Below are 21,375 nucleotides of genomic sequence, written 5' to 3'. Positions count from 1 at the left end.
CTCCCTGTTTTTAGAGCCTTTAGTCCAACAGCATCAGCAGTGATGTTACTGTGACACATACACACACACCTCAGGGAGAGGGCTGGTTTGTCTGGGAGTGTGCCGGAGCCACACACAATCCATTCGACAGAGATGCCTGAAGAAAGCAAGAGTGTGTGTTAGAGGCTGCTGCCGAGACATGCTGAGGAAGCTGATGTGCAAGAAAATCTGCCCTCGTAAGAACGATGCATTTATCTGTCCTCATTTTCATCCTCGCCGCGCTCGTCTCGCCCTGCACAGCTTCCTGTCTGTCTGTTATTGCTCTGCTCTCTCTGCCTCTGTGCGTCTCATGTCTGCCAACCTGTTGCCTTTTTGTCCCTGTCATGTTTTGTATTTCTTGGTCATGATGATGATTTTCATGCAGGGAGCAGCTTGTGTGGATGAAGCTTCTATTTTATGTATCAGTTTATTATATGTGGCTCCACAGATAAAAGAAAAGGCACAAACCTGATTCCTAAACAGCAAGTTAATGTCTCTAAATGTCCTCAGACAGCGGTCATGATCATGGCTGCAAACACCGCCTTTATCTCCGTGCCTCAGCTGGCGGATATCACCACCGGCTAATCCCTCGTGTGAGTGGTCACGTTGGGCAGGTGACGCCGGGGGCCATGTATGCACTGCTGCCAAACCAGATTAGAGTCAGATGGATGGAATGATTAAAGCGTGCACAGATACATACACCACCTGACAGATTGCCCGTGTTGCACTCTCCCCCCTGAGAGGTTATCCAACGCAGCAATGACTCAGGGCTGATTAACACTTAAGAGAATGATTTCAGCCTCTGCACGATGACTGAACGGTGCTTTATTGATCCTTGCGGGAAATAATTCTCACAGTCAGCCAGCCTATATCGAAAGCCTAAGTCACTTACACCCTTTCTCATTTCTTCTTCTTCTTCTTTTTTGCAGATAAGAACTTTGAGGATGAGGACTCTGTGGACGGAGGCCGGTCCTCCTCCTCCTCCTCCAAAGCACCACCTAGTGGCAGGAGGACTGTAGTGAGCTCTGTCAGAAGACCCAGCTCAGCCACCACGCCAAAGCCCACAGGTGAGGGAGAGGTTCAAGCTCAGCTCAGTGCTGGGAATAAATAATCTGCTGCTGAAAGTCACTATTTGTTCTCATTTAATGAACAGTTATTCACATTTTAATTTAACCCTGTGTCATAACAGTTTACCCTCAGGCAGCCGAGCTCTGTTGGCTGGCGATTCATTAAGTTTTAGAAAGAAATCTTTGTTTGACGGCAGTTTTTAGTTTGTCATAGATGTGCTTGCATTGAGAGCAGGTTGTTAATGACTGAACCAAGGCTTCTGTTCTTTGGTCAAATTCGTAGTTTAAAAGATGCTGTTGAATACCATTTAAAATGCCTTATGTATATTTTTCAAAGGTAAAGAAGCTGCTGCTGGTGCTGTTGATGAAGAGGATTTTATTAAAGCCTTTGAAGACGTGCCCTCGGTCCAGGTGAGCTGGCCACATTCTCCACCTGAAACCTCGCTCAGTATGATGGTAGTTAGCCTTCCCAGAGGGTGTGGCTTTAGGAGTGTTAGAGGTAATTGGTCCACACCTGTGTGATGGTCCAAAATACTTGGTCCATCTCATGATGATAGCAACCTGTGCTATCATCATGTGGTTGGGATTCTTGGCTTTATTGAAAATACCTGAACAGCTGAATCATGAAGTGCCTTAAAACTACTTCCACATGACTTAAAGGCGTTCATGATTTCTGGATGTCATGTCAGATTGACTTTAATGAATCCATGATGTTTGATCTCACACCACCTTAATGTTTAATCAAAACAGACAGCATTTAAAAAACTGATATAATTCTAGCTTTATTGCTCTTGGCTGCACTGAGACAAAAGGGTGGGGTAGAAAGGCAGCTAATGCTAGCTAATTGGTTATCTGGTTATCAAGAGTAATCAGATTATTGCTTTAAAAATGTTCCAGAAGGCTCCAACAGCACAAACACCTTGCAGAGCTCCAGTTCAGGGACTCCAATTAGCTGAGGTAAAGCCTCACAGGCAGTTAGCAGCTACAGCCACGCCCCCGACAATGCAAACTTTAAGCCTTGATTAAAACATAGCACCAAAACAGTCTTTGTATCAGTCTGTAAACATGTTTATTTCTGCTGTAAAGTTGGACATTTTTATAACATGGGGACTGATTCACTGCCTGAGCCTCTAGTGGACATTAGAGGAACTGCACAGTCTGGTGATTTGGGGTCAGTCACTTTGGTGCGCCATATTGAAATAAGTCCTGCTAAAATTGTGGCTTCCCTTCCTGTCCTGTTGTGCACAGATCTACTCCAACAGAGAGCTCGAGGACCAGCTGAGCAAGATCAGAGAAGTGCTGTCTGATGACAAACATGACTGGGAGCACCGAGTGGTTGCGGTGAGATTCTGGAAGCACATGTGTCCTCTTTGAAACACACACACACACACACACACTTACATGTAAAGATGATAGGTAATGTATATTTGATCATGACATTTTTTTTCTCTTTTCTCATTCCTCTGTAGCTGAAGAAGGTCCGTTCCCTCATGTTGGCGGGGGCCACTGATTATGAAGGTTTCCCTCAGCAGCTTCGACTTCTTGAGGCTTCCTTCAAGCTGTCAGCTAAAGACCTGCGCTCCCAGGTGGTCCGAGAGGCCTGCATCACGCTGGGGTAAGACAAGAAGACTTTACTGACTGAGATTTTAGAAGCCTTGCAACACCCTTAACCACCCGCAACATCAACATGTGTCTGGGAACAATTTTATAGAATAATTTAACATTTAAAAAAACAGATGATGAACAGATGAGATGACATGTATTCAGACAAATAAGTGAGATTTCAACAACATCTCAGTTTTTCCACATACATCGAGTCTGTTGTTGTTATAATATGCACATAAAGATTTATTTCATGCTGTGTAAACCCATCCAGTGGGCTGACTCAGACCCGTTGGCAAGCTGGCACCTTTGTAAATTGTCAACTGGCCATTAGGTATAAGTACCTGCTGTAATCAGTCACCTGCAAATTGTTTTCTGAAACGTTCACCAGCAGGCAGCAGAATTATACCAGTGAGTGTGCTGCTGTTTTTCTTTTTCTTTTCCCATTTCTTTCAGAGACCTCCTTTTTGAATTCTTCTTCTTATTTCCCTGGTTGACTCACTGCAGCTGTTGTGTCTTCAAATTCTGTTAAAGCTGTAGTTAATTGTAAGACTTTTTAAAAACAGTATTAGTAATATGTACCTTAAAAAACTAAACATAGTTGACCTTAAACCCTGGATGGCAAGAAAAAGAACTTTAAGTAAATGACAGAAAAACTGAATTTGCTTTTTTTCTTTCTCCTCTTTGAGTTGATTGGTTTTCCTGTCATAGCAGATTTTTTAAATGATCTTTTTATAATCTAAATGTGTAACAATTAATTTATTTTAATAATAAAATTATTAGTTAAATAAAATGAAAACCTGAGGGTAATTAACAATCCTTTTATCCGTGAACATCCCTGGTTTAAGAGCAGGAGGAGACCCAGTCCCAGCTTCAGGAATCATATGTGCTCTGAGTGTCAGCCACAGGCCCAAATAAACAAGGTTGTGTCAGGAAGTGCATCCAGCAACACAAACGTCTCCCAAGTTAAACATGCGACTCCATCTGCATTGGCGACTGCATCTGAACGAGCATCTGAAAGGGTTTTTCAAAAACTTTATAAACAATTAATGCTTATTAATTATTGCAGTGTTTATTGTTATTTATGCTTTTGTATTTATTCAGTCTTGTTTTTATTGTTGTAAAACTGGGGTTTTGATCTGTTTGCCTCGATTGGAAAACACTTTGAGTTTGTAAACATGATTTGACTTTCTGGTATAATGCTGCCACCTTGTGGTAAATGATAAATGGTAAATGGCCTGTATTTGTATAGCGCTTTACTTAGTCCCTATGGACCCCAAAGCGCTTTACACTACATTCAGTCATCCACCCATTCACATACTGGTGATGGCAAGCTACATTGTAGCCACAGCTGCCCTGGGGCGCACTGACGGAGGCGAGGCTGCCAGACACTGGCGCCACCGGGCCCTCTGACCACCAGTAGGCAACGGGTGAAGTGTGTTGCCCAAGGACACAATGCCCGAGACTGTCCGAGCCGGGGCTCGAACCGGCAACCTTCCAATTACAAGACGAACAAGATGAACTGCCAACTCTTGAGCCACGATCGCCTCAGTGGTGACAGCTTTTATTAATGTTTGCAGAGGTGTTTTCACAAAAAATTTTAAGACCAGAATCTTTCTATATGACACACTGCTTAGATTTCTCTGCCTGGCTGGGCTCAATTGGTCAGATTATGTTTATGACCGCCCTGTCAGTATACCTGATAGTGAAGTGCATAGTCTGATCTTTTTTTCAGCTGTGAAACTGTCAGTATGACAAACAAGAGGTTTAAGTGTCTAATTGAAACCTTTGCCTATAAAGGCTCACTTTTAGTTCATCTTTACTGAATATTTTGTCATCAGGGTGTGACCAGATGAGCAGAGTACATGTCAGGATTGATTCATTAAATCACAAGTGATTGCATTTCATGTCATTTTCATGGGTTTCTCTCTGGATTAGGGCTCCGTAATGAGAGTCATTCAGTTTTTATTCATTGATCAACGTGCTTCTAATGGCTTTGATTAGCAGCGCTGACATTAACATGGATCCGTAACTGATGAGGTTATACAGTGAAAAGCTTAAGCTAATGAAAACCAGTCTTGCAGCATCACTCTGGACTTACAAACATCCGTCATCCCGAGTTTAATCCGGCCCTGATGAGGTGGAACAGAGCAGAGAGGCACTGAAAGAGCAGGAGGCTGATGAATAGATGAGACCTACATGTATCCTATCATCCCTCTTAATGCCAACACAGCAGACGTTTCCCATCATCCCTCACTCACTCCTCTGTATTTCTGCCAATCTGTCAGTTTGTCTTTGAAAGCTTTTTGCATTGTAACCATTTCTTTCTTTCTGCCAGACATTTGTCATCGATTCTCGGTAACAAGTTTGACCACGCGGCCGAGAGCGTCATGCCAACCTTGCTGAATCTCGTGCCCAACAGTGCCAAAGTCATGGCCACGTCCGGGGTGGCCGCCATCCGTCTCATCCTCAGGGTGAGTGATCTCAGAGCATTACTGCATGCAAATAACTGATCCTCGCAGAGCTGTCAGAAGAAATAATCCCTCCTGACATTTTCTTCTCTCCCAGCACACACATTACCCACGGCTCATCCCCATCATCACCAGTAACTGCACCTCCAAATCAGTCGCAGTCAGACGGTAAGAATGCCTTTCAAAATAAAACACACCAGCTGCAAGTTAAAAATAAAAGACAAGAATTTCAGTTTTCTTATTTGTTTTCCAATAAACCTGATTTTCTGTTAGGGAAAAATAAATCAAGATTAAAAAGAAAGAAAAATTTAGGAAAAAAAGAGAAAATGTAAAAACTCAAGAACGGGGAGTAATCGGATAAAAACAAAATAAATATCAAATAAATTAAAAAGCCACTTTACGTGTGTGTGTAAATATACACACACATATACAAATCCAAACTGTGAGCTGGTTTCACAGAAGAGGAGCCTGAAAGCTGAAGGCTCTGCCTCCTATCCTACTTTTAAATGCTCTAGGAACCACAAGTAAGCCAGCAGTCTGAGGGCGAAGTGCTTTAAAAGAAAAAGAAAAGAGTTGCTTCCTAGTAGTGAAGTTAAATTGTGAATGTTAAAATGTATAATAATATGTCATTGGTAAAATTTCATTATATATCTTTTCTTTTAACTTTTAGTCATTCAAATGAATTTATTTTCAGAGGCATTAAATTATATATATATATATATATATATATATATATATATATATATATATATATATATATATATATATATATATATATATATATATATATATATATATATATATATATATATATAATGCAGTCATTAATGCCGCTGGGTTTTTTTTAGATAATTTTTGAGGGCATGAGAGTTCATGTTCAAGTCGGAGCTTCAGCCACAGAAAGGTTATTGTTTACTTTAAATCCAGTGAAATCAATAATGAATGAATAAATACTCTGAATTACTTTGCAGTTATACATTTTAGAATTTTCAAATAAATACCATAGGTGCATTTACTAAAAATGTCAGACAGGTTCAAATCTCAGTGACCAAAGGTGCAAAAAAGTATAAGGTGTTAAAGGTTAAAGACGTATTCATATAAACTTTAATTTCTTTCCAGACGCTGTTACGAGTTTCTCGACCTCATGCTGCAGGAGTGGCACACCAATACACTGGAAAGGTGAGCTAGTCTGCTGTTTCCTCCTGGAAGTATACTATATAAGAGTGTGTTTGTGTGTGTGTGCGTGTGTGCTGCTGAGGCGCAGACGTGCATGCGGCTTCTTCTTCTACTCTCTCATGATGACATTTAGGTTGTTGAGCATTTGCAGTTAGCTGAGCTGGCTCGCTGAGCCACTGATGAGGCCCGTTAAATTGATGACTCCTGAGCGAGCCATCATCATCATCATCATCATCAAGGGGACGCTTGCCATACATGTAACCATGGCAACCGCAGCGGGGACTTTAAAAAGCGGGTGAAAAGCCCCACGGGTGGCTACATTCCCTGTGGATCAGCAGAGGATTCAAACTGTAGGAGAGAGGAGAGGAACGAGGAACTCCCCTGAGAGCTGTTTGTGCTCCACATCATCAGTACTGCTCGTTTCCGTCTTAACCGTTTCTCCTTGCCATGTTTCCTTACTATCCCAGGCACGTGGCAGTTCTCACTGAGACCATCAAGAAAGGAATCCACGATGCCGACTCTGAAGCCAGATCCATCGCTAGAAAGTAAGTGTCCTGTCTTAAAATTCAATGAGAAAGTTTAGTTTGTTTTTTTGTTTTTCACTACACTGCCTCTTCTCTTTTTTTCCACCCTGTAGGTGCTACTGGGGCTTTCACGGTCACTACAGCCGGGAGGCAGAACATCTTTTCCAGGCGCTGGAGGCCACCTATCAGAAGGCCCTCCAGTCCCACCTGAAGAGCTCAGACAGCATCGTGTCTCTGCCCCAGTCAGACCGGTCCTCGTCGTCTTCGCAGGAGAGTCTGAAGTAAGAACCGCGCTGCTCTTCCTGCTCTTTGGCTCCTACTCTCCTCCTCCTGCTGGAAGCACTCGTGTCCTTTATCTGCATCCTCAAGGCTTGAGCACACACATTGGATTTCACTGACTGATATGAAACCACTAATGCATCTGCTGTTTTGAATATGGTGATAAAGATGTTGGTAATTACTGTCAGATGTGCAGCGGGTGGGTGAATCGATCGCCATCATTAATCCCGTTTGTAGACTCCCTGTGGAGCGCGCTTGGGTAATGACCTCATGCTCGGCTCATCGGACCTGCAGCTGCAGTGGTCTCCAGTCTGAACTCATTTGTCTTTTGGGGTCATCCCAGTTTAGATGCTGATGAGTCAAAGCTTTTACTAGAACCTGAATTTGATAGTGCCAAAGTGGAGTCCACACATTTTAATTTTATAAATCATGAGTCTTAGGTTGTGATACACATAAATTCTAAAAAGTGTCTTTTTTTTCTTCCCCCAGCCGGCCACTGTCTGTGAAGAGCGTGATTGGAGGGAGCATGACGAGGAGTAAGTATCTTTTTATTCTATTCGTCAGCGTGGAAAGGATATAAAGTTTGTATAAAGGCTTCAGACAAATCGAAAGCTTCACAAAAAGCACAGATTCCTGAGGTCACAGGTTAAAGAGCTGGGATTATTTATTGATTCAATATTTTGAGTGGTGAAGAAGCAGTATTCTGCAGCAGAAATCCACGTCTTCAGCTTTACTCTCTCTCTATGGTAACAAAGGAGTGGTCGGTGAAGCAGCAGTAAATAAACTTCTCTTAACCTTTAAACTCATCAATCAGGTGCTCTGATAAAGGACTCTGATTGGAGGATTGAGGTGTATCCAGCGAGCAGGATTTCTGCATCAGAGACGAAGGTCCTCCAGAAATCGACCTTTTTGAAGCGGCTGAATATTAAATACTTTGAATGCAGTCTGAATGCATCTGTTTTTAGTCACAAATATAAATAAAGCACTCACAATGATGTCTTGCAGCAACGATTTCCTTCAAAATGAAAGCAGGCCAATGATAACTTAAAAAAAACCTTTCTATTATTGAGGCGAAAAGACCACTGAAGTAGACAGGCCAGCAGTTGGCCATTCAACCTGCCCAACCTTTTTACTGGCCGTAGCCCATTGCATTGGTTATGATGAGCCCTGGCTCTTAACAGATTTATGTTTAGATCAGTGAAACTGATCATCTTTGGGTTTCAGTAGTGATGCATACACTGAGCATTTCCATTTTGAGTCGCATGCTCTGTGTCACTTCACGTTATAATCTCCCCTGGATCAAGCTGAACAAGAACTCCTGAGATTTAAAATCGGGGAGCTCGATGGTGGAGAGAGTATGGGGTGTTAGAGGATCAATACAAGATGCCTCAGACTGAAAGATTGCACAAGTTGAGAGATGAGAGAAATTAGAGATCTAAATTATGGAGCTGTGTTAAGTGTGTTAAATTCACCTCAATTTATGGTGGAAGTCACATTGCAGCAGTAAAATAAACAGTTGAAAACTGTCACCACAAGGTGGCAGTATTTCAGCAGAAGGGTTTATTGTAGATGCCCACCCCAACCAACATTACATTCACATTGTTCTGCCTTGAAAGTCGACTTGTAGTCCAGTTTTTGATGTTTCTGTGCTGATTATTAACTGTCTGTTCTGTCCTCCTCTACTACATAGCCAGCTTAAATTAAAGTTAAAGTTATTTAGGTGCAACATACATGTAGTGCTGTAAAAACATATGTGTGCAGAATCTGGCAGTGGGCATGGAGTGGAAATTAAACCTAAAGAAAGCAAGAAGAACATTTAGATGATGCGTTCACAGTTGGTTGCAGAGTGTTTTACCACAGCTAGTACAGAGCTTTTTGCACAAGAATTAAAACTGAATTACGAGTACAAGAATTCAACAAAAATGTCAGAATCTGGCTTTTAAACTCAGTTTAAGTGCTTTAGAAGTTCAGCCATGCTTTCATCTGAGTGTAGATTTGATTTTTAAAATGGATCCTGAAACTGGAAAATGTAAAAGCATCATAAGGTAGCCATGATAAAGTAACATCTCTGTGTTGCCACAGGTAAGCTTGTGGGATCCAGGGTGCCGTCCACTCCAGGATCCCTCCAACGCTCCCGCAGTGACATCGACGTAAACGCCGCCTCCAGCGCCAAGTCTCGTCTGTCCACTGTTCCCACCTCCTCGCCGTTCAGCTCTGCAGCCGCTCTTCCACCAGGATCCTACGCCTCTTTAGGTAACTGATCACTCTTCTCCTTCTAACCCGCTCAAACCAAAGAGGAAGACCACTTCCTGGTATTCAGCACAAGTTGCTCACACTCTTATTTCTCAAAATGAAACATTCTGGTCTCCATAAACGTGCACGAGGACAGATAGCTCCCCAGTAACAAACCATAAGATTCACCCAGTGAACAAACAACACAGAGTAAACAGAGGAAGTCTTGCAGATCCTTCGTTTAAGTTTGCAGAGTGAAGGAGTCTTATATATAATCAGTACACAAGCCTTCAGTGCCTTTCATTATTTTATTCAATATCGTACAATCGAGATGCATTGATTACAATTAGGTCTGACCTGCTGATTCTGAAACTGGCCAGTACAGTTTTTCATTACAGGAGTTCAGTTTCATCATAAAACACTGATTATTTTTGTCATGTGTTACAGAGCTTCACCACATTTCAGAAGCCTCTGTCTTTGAACATAGATTTCTTGTACTAATAAAAATGATTTGCCTCGTATCACTCACTCTGACTCTATAATTACACCTTGAAAAACCACTAGATATTTTGTAACAAATCCTGAACTACAGTCATTTTTAAATTTAATGTACAGTTAATGCCATTCACCTGACCGTTACTTAGATTTCTGGACAGATGAGCAGCAAGGCTATAGGTTTTTCTGAGGGTGACCAATCAGTTCATCTCTATTTTACAGTTAGAAGGGTTAAATGAGGAGAACACTGTTTTCCCTAGAAGAAGGTGACCCCTCTGACCCTATAATTTCCACCTGTCGTTGGGTGAATATGACACTAGTCGGATTTCCTGGGCGCCATGATGTTTAGAAGAGCAGTTCAAGTAGCTGAGGGGCAAACTGAGCCTCTTCCATGTTACAGTAAGAACTACTAAAGCGGCAGTTTAGAAAAAGTCCCAAATAAACAGATTAGTCTCCTGTCATCTTGAGCTATTGAAGCATTTCTCCTGTAATCAGTGGCTTTTATGGAGCTGCCCGGGAATATTAATAACTGCTGATGTTGCCATTAGACTGTTCTGTCAACAGGAACTGTTTAAGTCCTCCACTGACACTTTACACAAATTGATTGGTTGAGGCTGAGTGGCCCCCTGCTGTGATGACCGCCTGTTTAAGCTAATGTGAGAAGTTTAAGCCACTCCCTCCCAAAAGATGAGATATTTTCTGTAATCTTTTCCCCATGCACAAACTTCTCTCCCTGCCTTGTTCTCCTCTAATGAGTCCCTATGGCTCCATAATGACCCTAACTAATTACGATGAGGCCCCTTGCTCACCCACTCACGCCTGTTGCTGCTTCAATTGCTACTAATGACTTCCTCTGTGCCTCTCCTCCCACTCTCTGCTGCACCGCCTTTCTTAAATGCCCCATAGATGGCACTCCTGGTAAAAGCGATGGTAAGGACTGTGTGTGTATGAGTGTTTCTCTTTTGTCAGATGTCACAATGTTTACATTTCCTCTTCATCTGTGCTCTCTTTTCCTCTCTTTATCCCTTCTAAGTAGTCTTCAGTTTTGTGGACCTCTGCATGGACTGTCTGCATGGATTTCCTCCTTCTGACTGTAACCCTAACAAACGGGTCACTGCATGAAAAATCAATCAGCGGCTACCACCTGACTCCCTCACATTTTTCTACAATAACTTCACCACGCTAAATTTTACCTCCATACTTTGAATATTCTCAGCCTTACAGACCATCAGAGTACATAAGTAAAACTGGAGCTTACTCATGTGGAAAATGTTATATTTGTGAAGTTATGAGGAATCAAAAATGCACTTTGAGGGTCAGTAACTGAGAAAATAGTCATAGTATGAAGGCTTCACTCAGTATACTGAAGTTAATGTACAAAAAAAAAATCAGTTGATTTTGAGGCTTCAGGTCTTTTTTGATGTGGTTGATTTTTTTATGGAATGACCCAACTGTATCCATCAGCTGTCTAATTTGAACAGCAGTTGAATCCACTGTTACTGTATCATACTCTACAGAAAAGGTTCACATGGTGTGCTGCAGGGTGGCATGCACTAAATGGGTTCACAGTTTGATTTCCTGTCATGTGAAACACTGATTATCTTCAGTGTTGCTACCTCCAGTGCCACTCATAGGTTTGGGGTCTCTTTGAAGTGTCCTTGTGTTGTTTAACGCTAATGAAAAAAGACAAACTAAAAACTAACTTAGATTCTGATGACTTCAAAAAATAGATCGCAGGAAAAAACACATCGAATAAAAGGATGGAAGGAAAAGGAGGGAAGTAAAAGCAACCTTCAGGCAGTAAACTGAAAGACAGACCAAGGACAAACGTTCACAGTAATGGATCACACTTGAAGTTTTCAGGTAACTTTATCAAGACGCATTTGCAGACTGTATACAAGTGTAACACAGACACAAACTAATTGGTGCTCAATAATATCCAGATAAAGTCCCGGAATTTTCAGATGGTTTGTTTTAGTCAGACACTTCCATTTAAAAAACCCCAATAATGCAAACATTAAGCCTTAATACAGTTTAAACAGGCAAGTTTTTTTAAAAAGTGTCATCAAAGGGAACTGCAGTTTAATTCTAATACTAGCGGACCTAGTTTTCGAGTTAAGGACACGCATTATCAACAGCCAGTAGCTTCAGCTAGTCAGTCAGTGTTACACCCATTTAAACTGTGTCAGAGCTGTAATGATAAAAACCAAAACGTGGCTGTAAACACCGGCTGCTCTGTAATGTCGTGCCAAGTGTGAGACGTAATCAGAGCTGCAGTCAGTCTCTGCAGCCCTCGCTCTGCAGGTAGGAGAGCGAGGGAAGTTCTGTTACTGAGCCTGCAGCCGCAGGTGGAAGTGCACTGATGCTCACTGTACCAGCGGCGGTCTAGTATAATGCCTGAAACTGTGTAATAAAGAAGCTCAGCCTTCTTCCATGGATCAAGAAATGCAAACTGTGAGAGGAAGGAACAGTCAGAAAAATCTACTTTGTGATTTTCCACAGAAAACCTGAGTGGTGTCATTAGTGTAGATGAGTTTGAATGGCCGATCAGATGAGGTTTTTTATGATCTGCTGTAAATCTCGATGAATATATGAAGAGATAACGCACACAGTCTAATCACTTCCTATATGCCTCAAGGGCATTTATTTTTAGCATGCTGTATAATCCCTGTTATCATTGTCGCCAGTTTTCAGGTGCTATTCTTGACGTGTTGCATAAGCGCACACTTTAGATGTTCTTGCTGAATTGGCTTTTGCCCATAACTTATCGTACAATCGTTCAGTGAACCTGCAGACTGGGTGGTTGCAGCTGTCTTCACTTTTATTGCACCTCGCACTTTATAACAGGGCTGTAGAGGTGAGAGGGTGAAAACCTTTATCGCAGAAATACATTTGTATCAAAAGCAAAAAGATCTGCAGAAGATAAAAAAGTTAGGATAGAAAGATGTTTTAGCTTTTCTTCCACAAATGCTCTGGAGGATGGATTTTCAGTTAATCTTTTAGCTTTCAGCAATGCAAATAATTTTTGTTGCATATCAGTTTGAATGTTTGTTTTGTCCCCAATTCCCAAGACCGTAGAGAGCATTTGGGAAAATCCAAAGGTCACAGTTAGGGTTACTTATCATTGCTGAGGACTTGAGAAGGTTATGATAATTAAACCCTAACTGATCGTAACCTTTTAGCCTCCAGTTTATCAGTTCTTCTTGGTTGGAATTATGAAGGTTTATGATGTTGTCTAAACTGTTGTGGAAGTTTTTCCATTTAAATAAAGCCTGCAGACTAGCGGTGAGCGGTAGCTAACATTCTTTAATCCAGACACACAAAGACAACGGACAACCAAGCTTGTGGAGAGCCTGCATCTCCGCGGGACGGACGGTCAGCAGAGTTCCCACTGAGCCTAGCATGGCTCTCCGTTTAAATACCTTCTTCAGGAACAAAAGGCAGTACACAGCTGTTTCACACCTTAAGGTTCACACTCCCTTGCTACCTCCCAGAGTCCTTGAAGAGACAAAAGACTCTTCCTGTGGAGTGGTCTGCTCCCCCCCAACTTCCCTCTTACAGTATGGGTGTCAGACATGGCATTATACAATAAAATAATGTGATTAGTACATAAGTGAAAGAAATTCCATTACAAAACTCATAGTGCAGAAAGGATTTTAATTATTGTGTAGAATATGTGATGTAACAATGTGTACATGTTTAAAATATCAGAGTATTCTTTACAGTTAATCTTCTTCAGCCACAGAGCAGCTCTGAAGGATGTTCAGTGTTTGTTTATCTTTAAGTCTCGGTCAAAAAGTCTGAAGATATTTCTTGTGGTTTGTGTTAGGGTAAAAAGGAAGTGGTTAGCTTTGCTTGCATAAATCAATCTGAGACTTCATGTCAGGTAGGGAGGTTCAGCCTTGAGCCTAGCTTAGTGTTTTGGCCGAGGGGTGGATCTGACTGAGACACTTCATGCTGAGACAAGAGGAACATGTCAATCACAAGGTAGTCCTGCCTTAAAACATCTCATACTTTAAGGTCCTTTTTGACTCTAAAGGGACGATAATTTCCAAAATGAACATCAGGTTTGAGTCATTAACACTTGAAATCAAAGACTGAGACCATAAACAACCATAGAAGAGAATCCAGGTTCAATGGACTCTAGAAACTTGAGAAAATACAACACGCACATTAAATTAAAACACCAATTATTGATTACCATACTCTGCCAAAGCTGCTTTGTAGCTCGGTTGGCCTGCAGGGACAGATGACAGTGACAGCACTTCTTACCATGAATGAAGGAAGCTTATTGTAATTACACAGAATGGTTTTGAATCCAAACTCTAGAACTGAAAAGTAATGCAAGGAATTACTAAACAGGCAAAGCAAATAACCTTTGACGATCACCACAATACACTCCAGTGACATGCAGCCATGCACTAAACTGCTGAACACGACATTTTCAAATCCAAGACACCCTTTTTCAGAGCAAAAATCAAAGCAACATAGATACCCTACAATATTATAGAAGTAAACCCAATAATCCATTGATTTCTTATGAGAACCATGGGGCAACACTAAGACAGCAGGTAGACAATCAGCAGAATGAGGCTCATGGACGATGACTATCTACTGATTGGGTGGGCGAGGGAACTTAGAGAGCTTTCTTATTTCCCTTCTTTACATATGAACACAGAGTTTAAGTTTACCTAAAAAAATACTTTTTAAGTTCATTTTTAATGAAACATTGGAATTATCTCAATGTATGGTCTGTAAAAAGTCCTTTTCTGAATAGCACGAGTTAAAGATTCAGGAATGCCTTTCCTGTCTGGCGGGTCACAAGAAACACTGAGAACTATTTGTGAACACTAACAAAGCCAGGTTTGTCTGTTTCCCCTTCATGTTTTCAGAGCAGCTCTGTCTCCTCATCCAGGTCTGCTTCATTCTGTTTCCTCAGACTTCTTCTCCAGCGTCTCTGTCCAAGGCTGGGTTGAACCGCAGTCAGTCACTCCCATCTATTAAACCTTCTACCCCCCCTCTTGCTCTTTCTCCCTTTTCTTTTCATCCAGGTCGCGTTCGCACAAGGAGACAGAGCTCGGGCAGCGTTGGCGGAGCCAGCTCTTCTTCAGTGGTGGACAGCAGGGGGCGAAGTCGGGCCAAAGTGGTCTCACAGTCCCAGCGTATGTATAGACACCTCATGCACGTGCTTAAACAGTGATGTTAGAGTGAAATGTGAGCGTTTAACCAACTTTTGTACATCCGGCTTTACAAAGCTGCAAAGCCTGCGCTGAACGTTCATTGTTGTGTGCTGCTTTTAACATCCCCTCGACATATCCTGCTGTTTCTTCTGTGCAGTCTTGTGTTTTTGTGCATGTGTGCCTCCATACATGCACGCTTTGTTGCTTTTGTGTGTGTTGTGTTATCTTTGTACGTTGCTTAGATCTGTGAGCTCACAGCTAACATGTCCACAGCCACCCAGAGTGCATGCTGGGAACAAATCAATGAACATAACCCCTTCTGTCTCATTCTGACTGATCTCGATCTCCACCCTGTCCTGCCTATCGCGTCCATCACCCAGGATCAAGATCAGCCAATCCCATAAGTGGTAAGGCCTCAGCTTCATCCAATCACAAGACAGATGCCTCACCTTTCATACCTGACTTATAGCACTGCGTTAAATCTTCACTGTATCCTCACTGTTTGGTCAGTAATATCAGTCAACCACCGTCTTTGCCCATCATAGTCTAAAACTGCACCAATTTAATTTTAGCGACTGGATGGATGGTTGGTTGGATAGATAGAGACTTTATTGATCCCACAAGGAAAATGATTGTGTTACAGCATTAGCCAGATAACGAATAAAATGGTACAGTCTACAATGAATAAACAACATAGTTAATTGCACATTAAAGGCCTTATACTTTAAGAATGAGTGCAAAAATGGTATATATACAACAGTGATTTTAAAAAAGACAAAAATTTAAATTGAAGTTAGTTGAAGAAAAGTAAAAGTAAGACTCATCTGGTGCAAGAGAGTAGTGCAAATTGCATTAATAAGTGATACATTATAAATCTAAGAAACAGCTGCAAGACAGTAAATTTGATAGGTAAAATTGGTAAATTTTGGTAAACAAGCATTACCCACAATGCACTTTTCTCCAGTGAATGATCAGAAAACTACCATACTTGTTTCATCTCCTCTATGTCGCAGACATTAAACTGCTGCAGTTTATTCAAACTATGACATTTCAAATACGAATGCAAACGGTGACATCGCCAACGACAGCAGTGATTCAACGCAGTTCTATAAATTAAGTCCACTCTAAAGCTTTGCACGTAGTCTCGTTGTGTCACCGTACAGTATCTGCATGTTTCTCACACTTTCCAGCTATTAGTAATTTTGTGAGGTTTTGTTGGGGGGGGGGGGTTCCCACTGTGGAAGGCATTGTGTGTTCCCATTCACTTAGAACAAGTGTCCCCCTTCCTTCACCCCACATGTCCAAGCTGTAGCTTTTGTTTTTGATTGTTTAACCTTCAAGTGAACGTGTTTCTGTGTGCCACATGTTTCCTTCCTACATGGTGTCTGTGAGGAAAGCTGTGTGAATTTTTTTTAAAATCATTAATTTGTTGGTAATTTTTCTATAGTTAGGCTGTTCATTTTCAGATATTTTAGTGTTTCTCTAGAAAATCTGCGAAATCTTTCACATCTAAAAGACAAAAAAAACAGACGTGTGGAAGTAACAAACAAACAGCCTGATATTTCTGTAATTGTGCACATTTACTAAGCATTATCTACAGCAGTGTTTCCCAACCTTTTGGAGCCACGGCATATATTTAACATTAGAAAAATCACATCACATCCCCAAACAAAAATGTCACAAAAAGCATGTTGATCATTTTTCCCCGAGCACCAGCTATAGCGGAAGTGGTTCGGATTTCATGATTTCTTCTTTGTCTTTTTCTGTTTTACTGGCAGTTGGCAACTCTTTTAATTGGTGCGAGAAGTTGTACTGCCCCCGTAGTGGAAGAGAATGTAATTGTTCTGTCCGTTACTCACGCTGGTCGCTTAGAGAAGCAATCAGGTGAAACCAGATAATCTTCCACGGCACACCTGATCATTTCTCACGGCACACCTATGTGCCGCAGCACAGTGGTTCAGAAACACTGCTCTACAGCAGCATTTCTTTATCATGTAGAACATTTAAGATGTGAGTTGAACTTGCACTTTTTATTTTATATATATAGTAAGATATCTCAGAGAGGAGAGTTTCACTGGTCTGGCCCACAGATTTTCAAAGTTGATGCCACTATGTAAAACTGGTGGGCCACATCACCGTGGAGTTTAACATCCCTTTTTTAGATGGTCTGTCATATAACAAACAAAACAGTGAATGGGTGGGACAGACAGATCCATTACAAAAATAAAATAAAAGCAAAGAAAGAAAGTCTAAAATCTGATGGTCCCACTTGGCCATTTTAGTGGCTAACACAGCTCGGTCACTTGATGGTTTACGACTGTAGTTTACCTGTCTTTGAAGCTCTGTGTTGTCACTCTGATTCACCTTTAAAGATAAGTGATGGGTTTGTGCCTAAAATAGAAGAACACATCATAATCTGTCAGATTTATGGGCTGCAGTGTCCTCACGGGACTTCATCATCCCTCACTCATCCAAGCCACTATCTCAGCCACTTTTTTCCTGTTTGTCCTTTTTAATTTTTAATTTTTTTGTCCTAACAGCCGGCAGTCGCTCCAGCTCTCCGGGTAAGCTACTCAGTCACAGCAGCTACGGACGGATCCCTCGAGCCACGGCATCAGCCTCCACCACTCCGGCGGACAAGCGCAGCAGGATCCCTCGCAGCCAGGGCTGCAGCCGGGAAACCAGCCCCAGCCGATTAGGCCTTGGTAAGGACCTGACTCCGGAGCGGCACACTCACTGCATTTACTATCTGTATACGACAATAACATAGAAGTAAACTTAAAGCACCTTCAGAAACAGGAAAAGTTCACAGAAAGTGCCTTCTAGTTAAGGCAAACAGTAAAAGTGTACAAAAATATGGAACATAAAACTTCAATTATGATGGCATTTAGAACAATTAAAAGTCAAATGTGATAGCAATGCAATAAAGAGCACAGCAAAAATTAACAAACCTGCATAAATAACAGTAAAAATGTAAATTAGACCCCAGTTATGATAAAAGTAGAATAAACAAATAAGAGAATCTACACATTAAAGAGAATGCAGTATGAAAAAGTGACAGTGGACATAAACAACGGGGAGTCTGTGCACTGAGACATACTGATGCATGTCTCCACCAGGCATTGCAAACTGAGGGAATCCACGTTTCAGTAATTAATAATAATTAATTACTGTTATACTATTCATTTAGTTAGCATTTTTAAAATGCCTAGGCAGAGTTCTATATAGAATTCAATAAAAGAGCTCACCATCAGTAATAACGATACAATAAGGATGAACAGCTATTTAAAATGAGGCATAAAGCTTCCATCAAAACATAGAACAATCAGAATAATATGACCTGTAAGTATGAATAAAATAAATAAAAAAATATAAGTGAGGAAGAAAGTGGTAGAGGAGAAATAAAAACATATGAAAAATATATGTGTTTAAAAAAAGTCTTAAGGAGAGATTTAAGGGTAGATGTTCAGTCACAGGCACGTTGAAACTAGAACTAATGCCTGAAAAACGTGTTAATGATGCGCGGCTTGTTTATAAAACCCTGAATATAATGATTCTTATTAATTGAATTCTTACAAGTGATGATTTTTGAAATGGCTCCTGAAGCCAGCAGCAGTCTGTATTTATTCCATTAAACACACTTTAGTCCTGACTTGTTTCTGCAGTTTTCTGATATTTGATGCATAAATAGGAATTGTAATTGTGCAGGGAATGAATTGCTTATTATATGATCCCCGTCCTTAAATACTCACTCCTCACAGGTGTATTCTGACATACGAGTTCTCACAACAGGGCCAAAAAATAATTGAAGTTAGAGATTTTTTTTTTAAATTGAAATTGTTTGGTTTGAACTTGTATTTGTTAAACTTTTGAGAAAAATTACTAAAGATGCTGCAGCCTGTGTGCAGATTACTTGGTGGTGTTAATGAAAAACCTCCACTGTAAAAGAAAGATGGAAACCAAAACTGAGAGCACCACTACAAAACAAACCCAAACAAATCTGTTTCTCAGTTATGTTGGCAGCCACGTGCACTTCTGGACCATTTCCAGCATGGCTGCTTTTTGTTTTTTGTTTTGTTTTTTTAGATATCTCTGTACAAGTTCTGTTATGTCCTCCTACGCTTGTGCCTCTGATGTGCTGGATCTCCTCCAGTGTCACAAGAAGGTGATCCTTCCACTTGATTTTAATTTACATACAATACATGGATGAAGCCACAGAAAGCCAAGTCTGGCAAGTAGTGCAGGTGGGGAGTGAAAGTTACATTGCTGTGGGCAAAAAAACTTGTTTTTAATCCAGGTCCGATGGTTTCCTCTGAATCTTTTTTTCTCAGACGTTACAGTTAAAGTTCACAGTCTGACCTCGGGAGACAAATTCAACCCAAAGAATATTTGTGGATGCAAGCATGCTCCTGGTCTCGCATCTCACCTGATGTGCTGTCTTTTGGTTTGTAGACTGTGGATGAAAATCCAGAATAAAAATCTAAAATCTGATCAGTCCTACCCGCAGACACAGCTCTCATCACCAGAAACATGTTCTCTGTGAAGTTTAGGTCACTTTAAAACGGCAGTTCTTGACTGAGCAGTGTAAGTGTTCAGAACAGAAATCTAAAGATGGCAGAGCTGCTGGAAGTATTGTGGACGTTCCCAAGAAGATGATCTTTAATGATCTTGAATGTTTTATTTTCATTGATTTCATAGTTCAGCACCTTAAGAATTCCTGTGCACCACACTTCTCCTCTCTGGCTGCCCTGCTGTAGGGCCAGGTGCAGTCATGACTTTTCAGACTTACAGGTCCAAAATCTTATTGGTCTTTTTTCATGAAGCTCTTTAACCCTCGATCAGTTGCTGGTTACCTGATGAAAGACTATAAGTCAAAAACTGTTTGGTTTTTCTGATAAATTTGGTTTCTTGTCAAGTGTTTCTTTGTGTTTGTTTATAGATTTGATTTGAGATGGGAAAGAGGTCTTTATTTTCTTCACTTGCTCATTTAAAATGCTGAATTTTCCTGTATTGTATTTTTTCTTCTTTACAAACTCAGGAATCCTGCTGTTTTGATCCGTTTCTCACAAGTTAACAGTTTGAAGCCTGGGCTCATGTTTGGATCTAACCTTTCCTGGCCATGTGCTGTATGACTGACTCTCACTCACCACTACTGTTTACTCTCACCATTTTCCTTCTGTATCTGCTTTTTTTTTTTTAATCTCCCGTAGTCTCTCTGTATTAGCCGACTCAATGACAGAGGTCAAGAGTTTGACTCTATTGATTGGTTTATGAATCAGTTGATTTTCTGTGCTGTCCTTTACACTGTTCTGCCAAAACTCATAAACATGGGCTGCGCAGAAATCTCCTGTCTCCAATGACCATACACATCGTTTTAATCTCTTCATGGAAAACCAGAGTTACTCACTTATTGTTCAACCACTTAAAACAGTTCATATTGTTGGCTATTACATGCTCCAGGACCCTCATCCGAGGCTTCATGCTTCCAGTATTCTTCTCTCTCTATGTCTTCCTCTCTCTGAGCCTCATTCCCACCTTTTCTCCTATGGATGCACACTGACACTCCCACCTAACTTGTTGTCCTAACAGCCAGCCTGTGTGGTAAACCTCTTCTTCCTGCTGCTCTCCCCTACCGCACGCTAGCCCGGAGCCGCATTCCCCGTCCGAGCATGAGTCAAGGTTGCAGTCGCGACACCAGTCGTGAGAGCAGCCGTGACACCAGCCCCGCTCGGGGCTTCACTCCTCTGGGTGAGTATCTCCGAGCTCACGGCTGTCTGGACTCTCTCCTAGTGAGCTTACCAACTGAACAAATTGTACCTGATGCTTAAACGAGCCTCCTGCTCCAGTCTTCTGTCTGGTCTCTGTGTTCTCTGTAGCATCTGAAATCTCAGCATGCCTTCCTCTGTGCATGAACTGTGTCTGCTCTGTTTTTCTCTTCTTAATTTGATTGTTTTCCTATATAAGAAATTTACTTCAGTGTTTCTGTGCTGGGCTTTTTTTAAGAGGGATTCCTGTAATTGAAAGTGAAATCATGTGCAGATGAAGGGCTTTTTAATCTAATCTTTTTTTAAATTGAAGCATAAGCAAAGTAGTAAAAATTACTTCTGAGAGAAGCAGTAACCAGTTGTTGTCTAGACCCTCCTCCAGTTCTTCCTGGATAAGGACATCCAAACTAAAGACATATCTCTCTAGCACATCCTGGGTCTTCTTTCCAGACCCAGGATGTGCTAGAGATGCATCATCCTGTTCTTAAGGCCACCACTACATTGGTCACACTGCACGCAACCGGTGACGTAATCACACAGCCACATTCAGCAGCAGGTAGCTGCTG

At 41.3% G+C, this 21,375-nt stretch overlaps 1 protein-coding gene across 1 annotated transcript in view; it reads left to right on the top strand.

Moving 5' to 3' along the window:
• The window catches only part of clasp1a (cytoplasmic linker associated protein 1a), a 97,662-nt gene that overhangs the window by 49,752 nt on the left and 26,535 nt on the right, over positions 1–21,375 (top strand). The window contains exons 9-23 of the mRNA XM_063497072.1: positions 948–1,085; positions 1,423–1,496; positions 2,334–2,426; positions 2,555–2,700; positions 5,026–5,161; positions 5,256–5,326; positions 6,278–6,337; positions 6,802–6,879; positions 6,972–7,139; positions 7,627–7,673; positions 9,220–9,390; positions 14,916–15,026; positions 15,425–15,451; positions 17,585–17,749; positions 20,688–20,792. Of these exons, the coding sequence (XP_063353142.1) occupies positions 948–1,085; positions 1,423–1,496; positions 2,334–2,426; positions 2,555–2,700; positions 5,026–5,161; positions 5,256–5,326; positions 6,278–6,337; positions 6,802–6,879; positions 6,972–7,139; positions 7,627–7,673; positions 9,220–9,390; positions 14,916–15,026; positions 15,425–15,451; positions 17,585–17,749; positions 20,688–20,792 (1,590 nt within the window). The remainder of the gene's footprint in view (positions 1–947; positions 1,086–1,422; positions 1,497–2,333; positions 2,427–2,554; positions 2,701–5,025; positions 5,162–5,255; positions 5,327–6,277; positions 6,338–6,801; positions 6,880–6,971; positions 7,140–7,626; positions 7,674–9,219; positions 9,391–14,915; positions 15,027–15,424; positions 15,452–17,584; positions 17,750–20,687; positions 20,793–21,375) is intronic.

Source organism: Pelmatolapia mariae, linkage group LG16_19 (assembly GCF_036321145.2).
Source record: "Pelmatolapia mariae isolate MD_Pm_ZW linkage group LG16_19, Pm_UMD_F_2, whole genome shotgun sequence".
Taxonomy (NCBI): domain Eukaryota; kingdom Metazoa; phylum Chordata; class Actinopteri; order Cichliformes; family Cichlidae; genus Pelmatolapia; species Pelmatolapia mariae.
The sequence above is the reverse complement of the archived record's forward strand: the minus strand, read 5'-3'. Positions and strand labels throughout refer to the sequence as shown.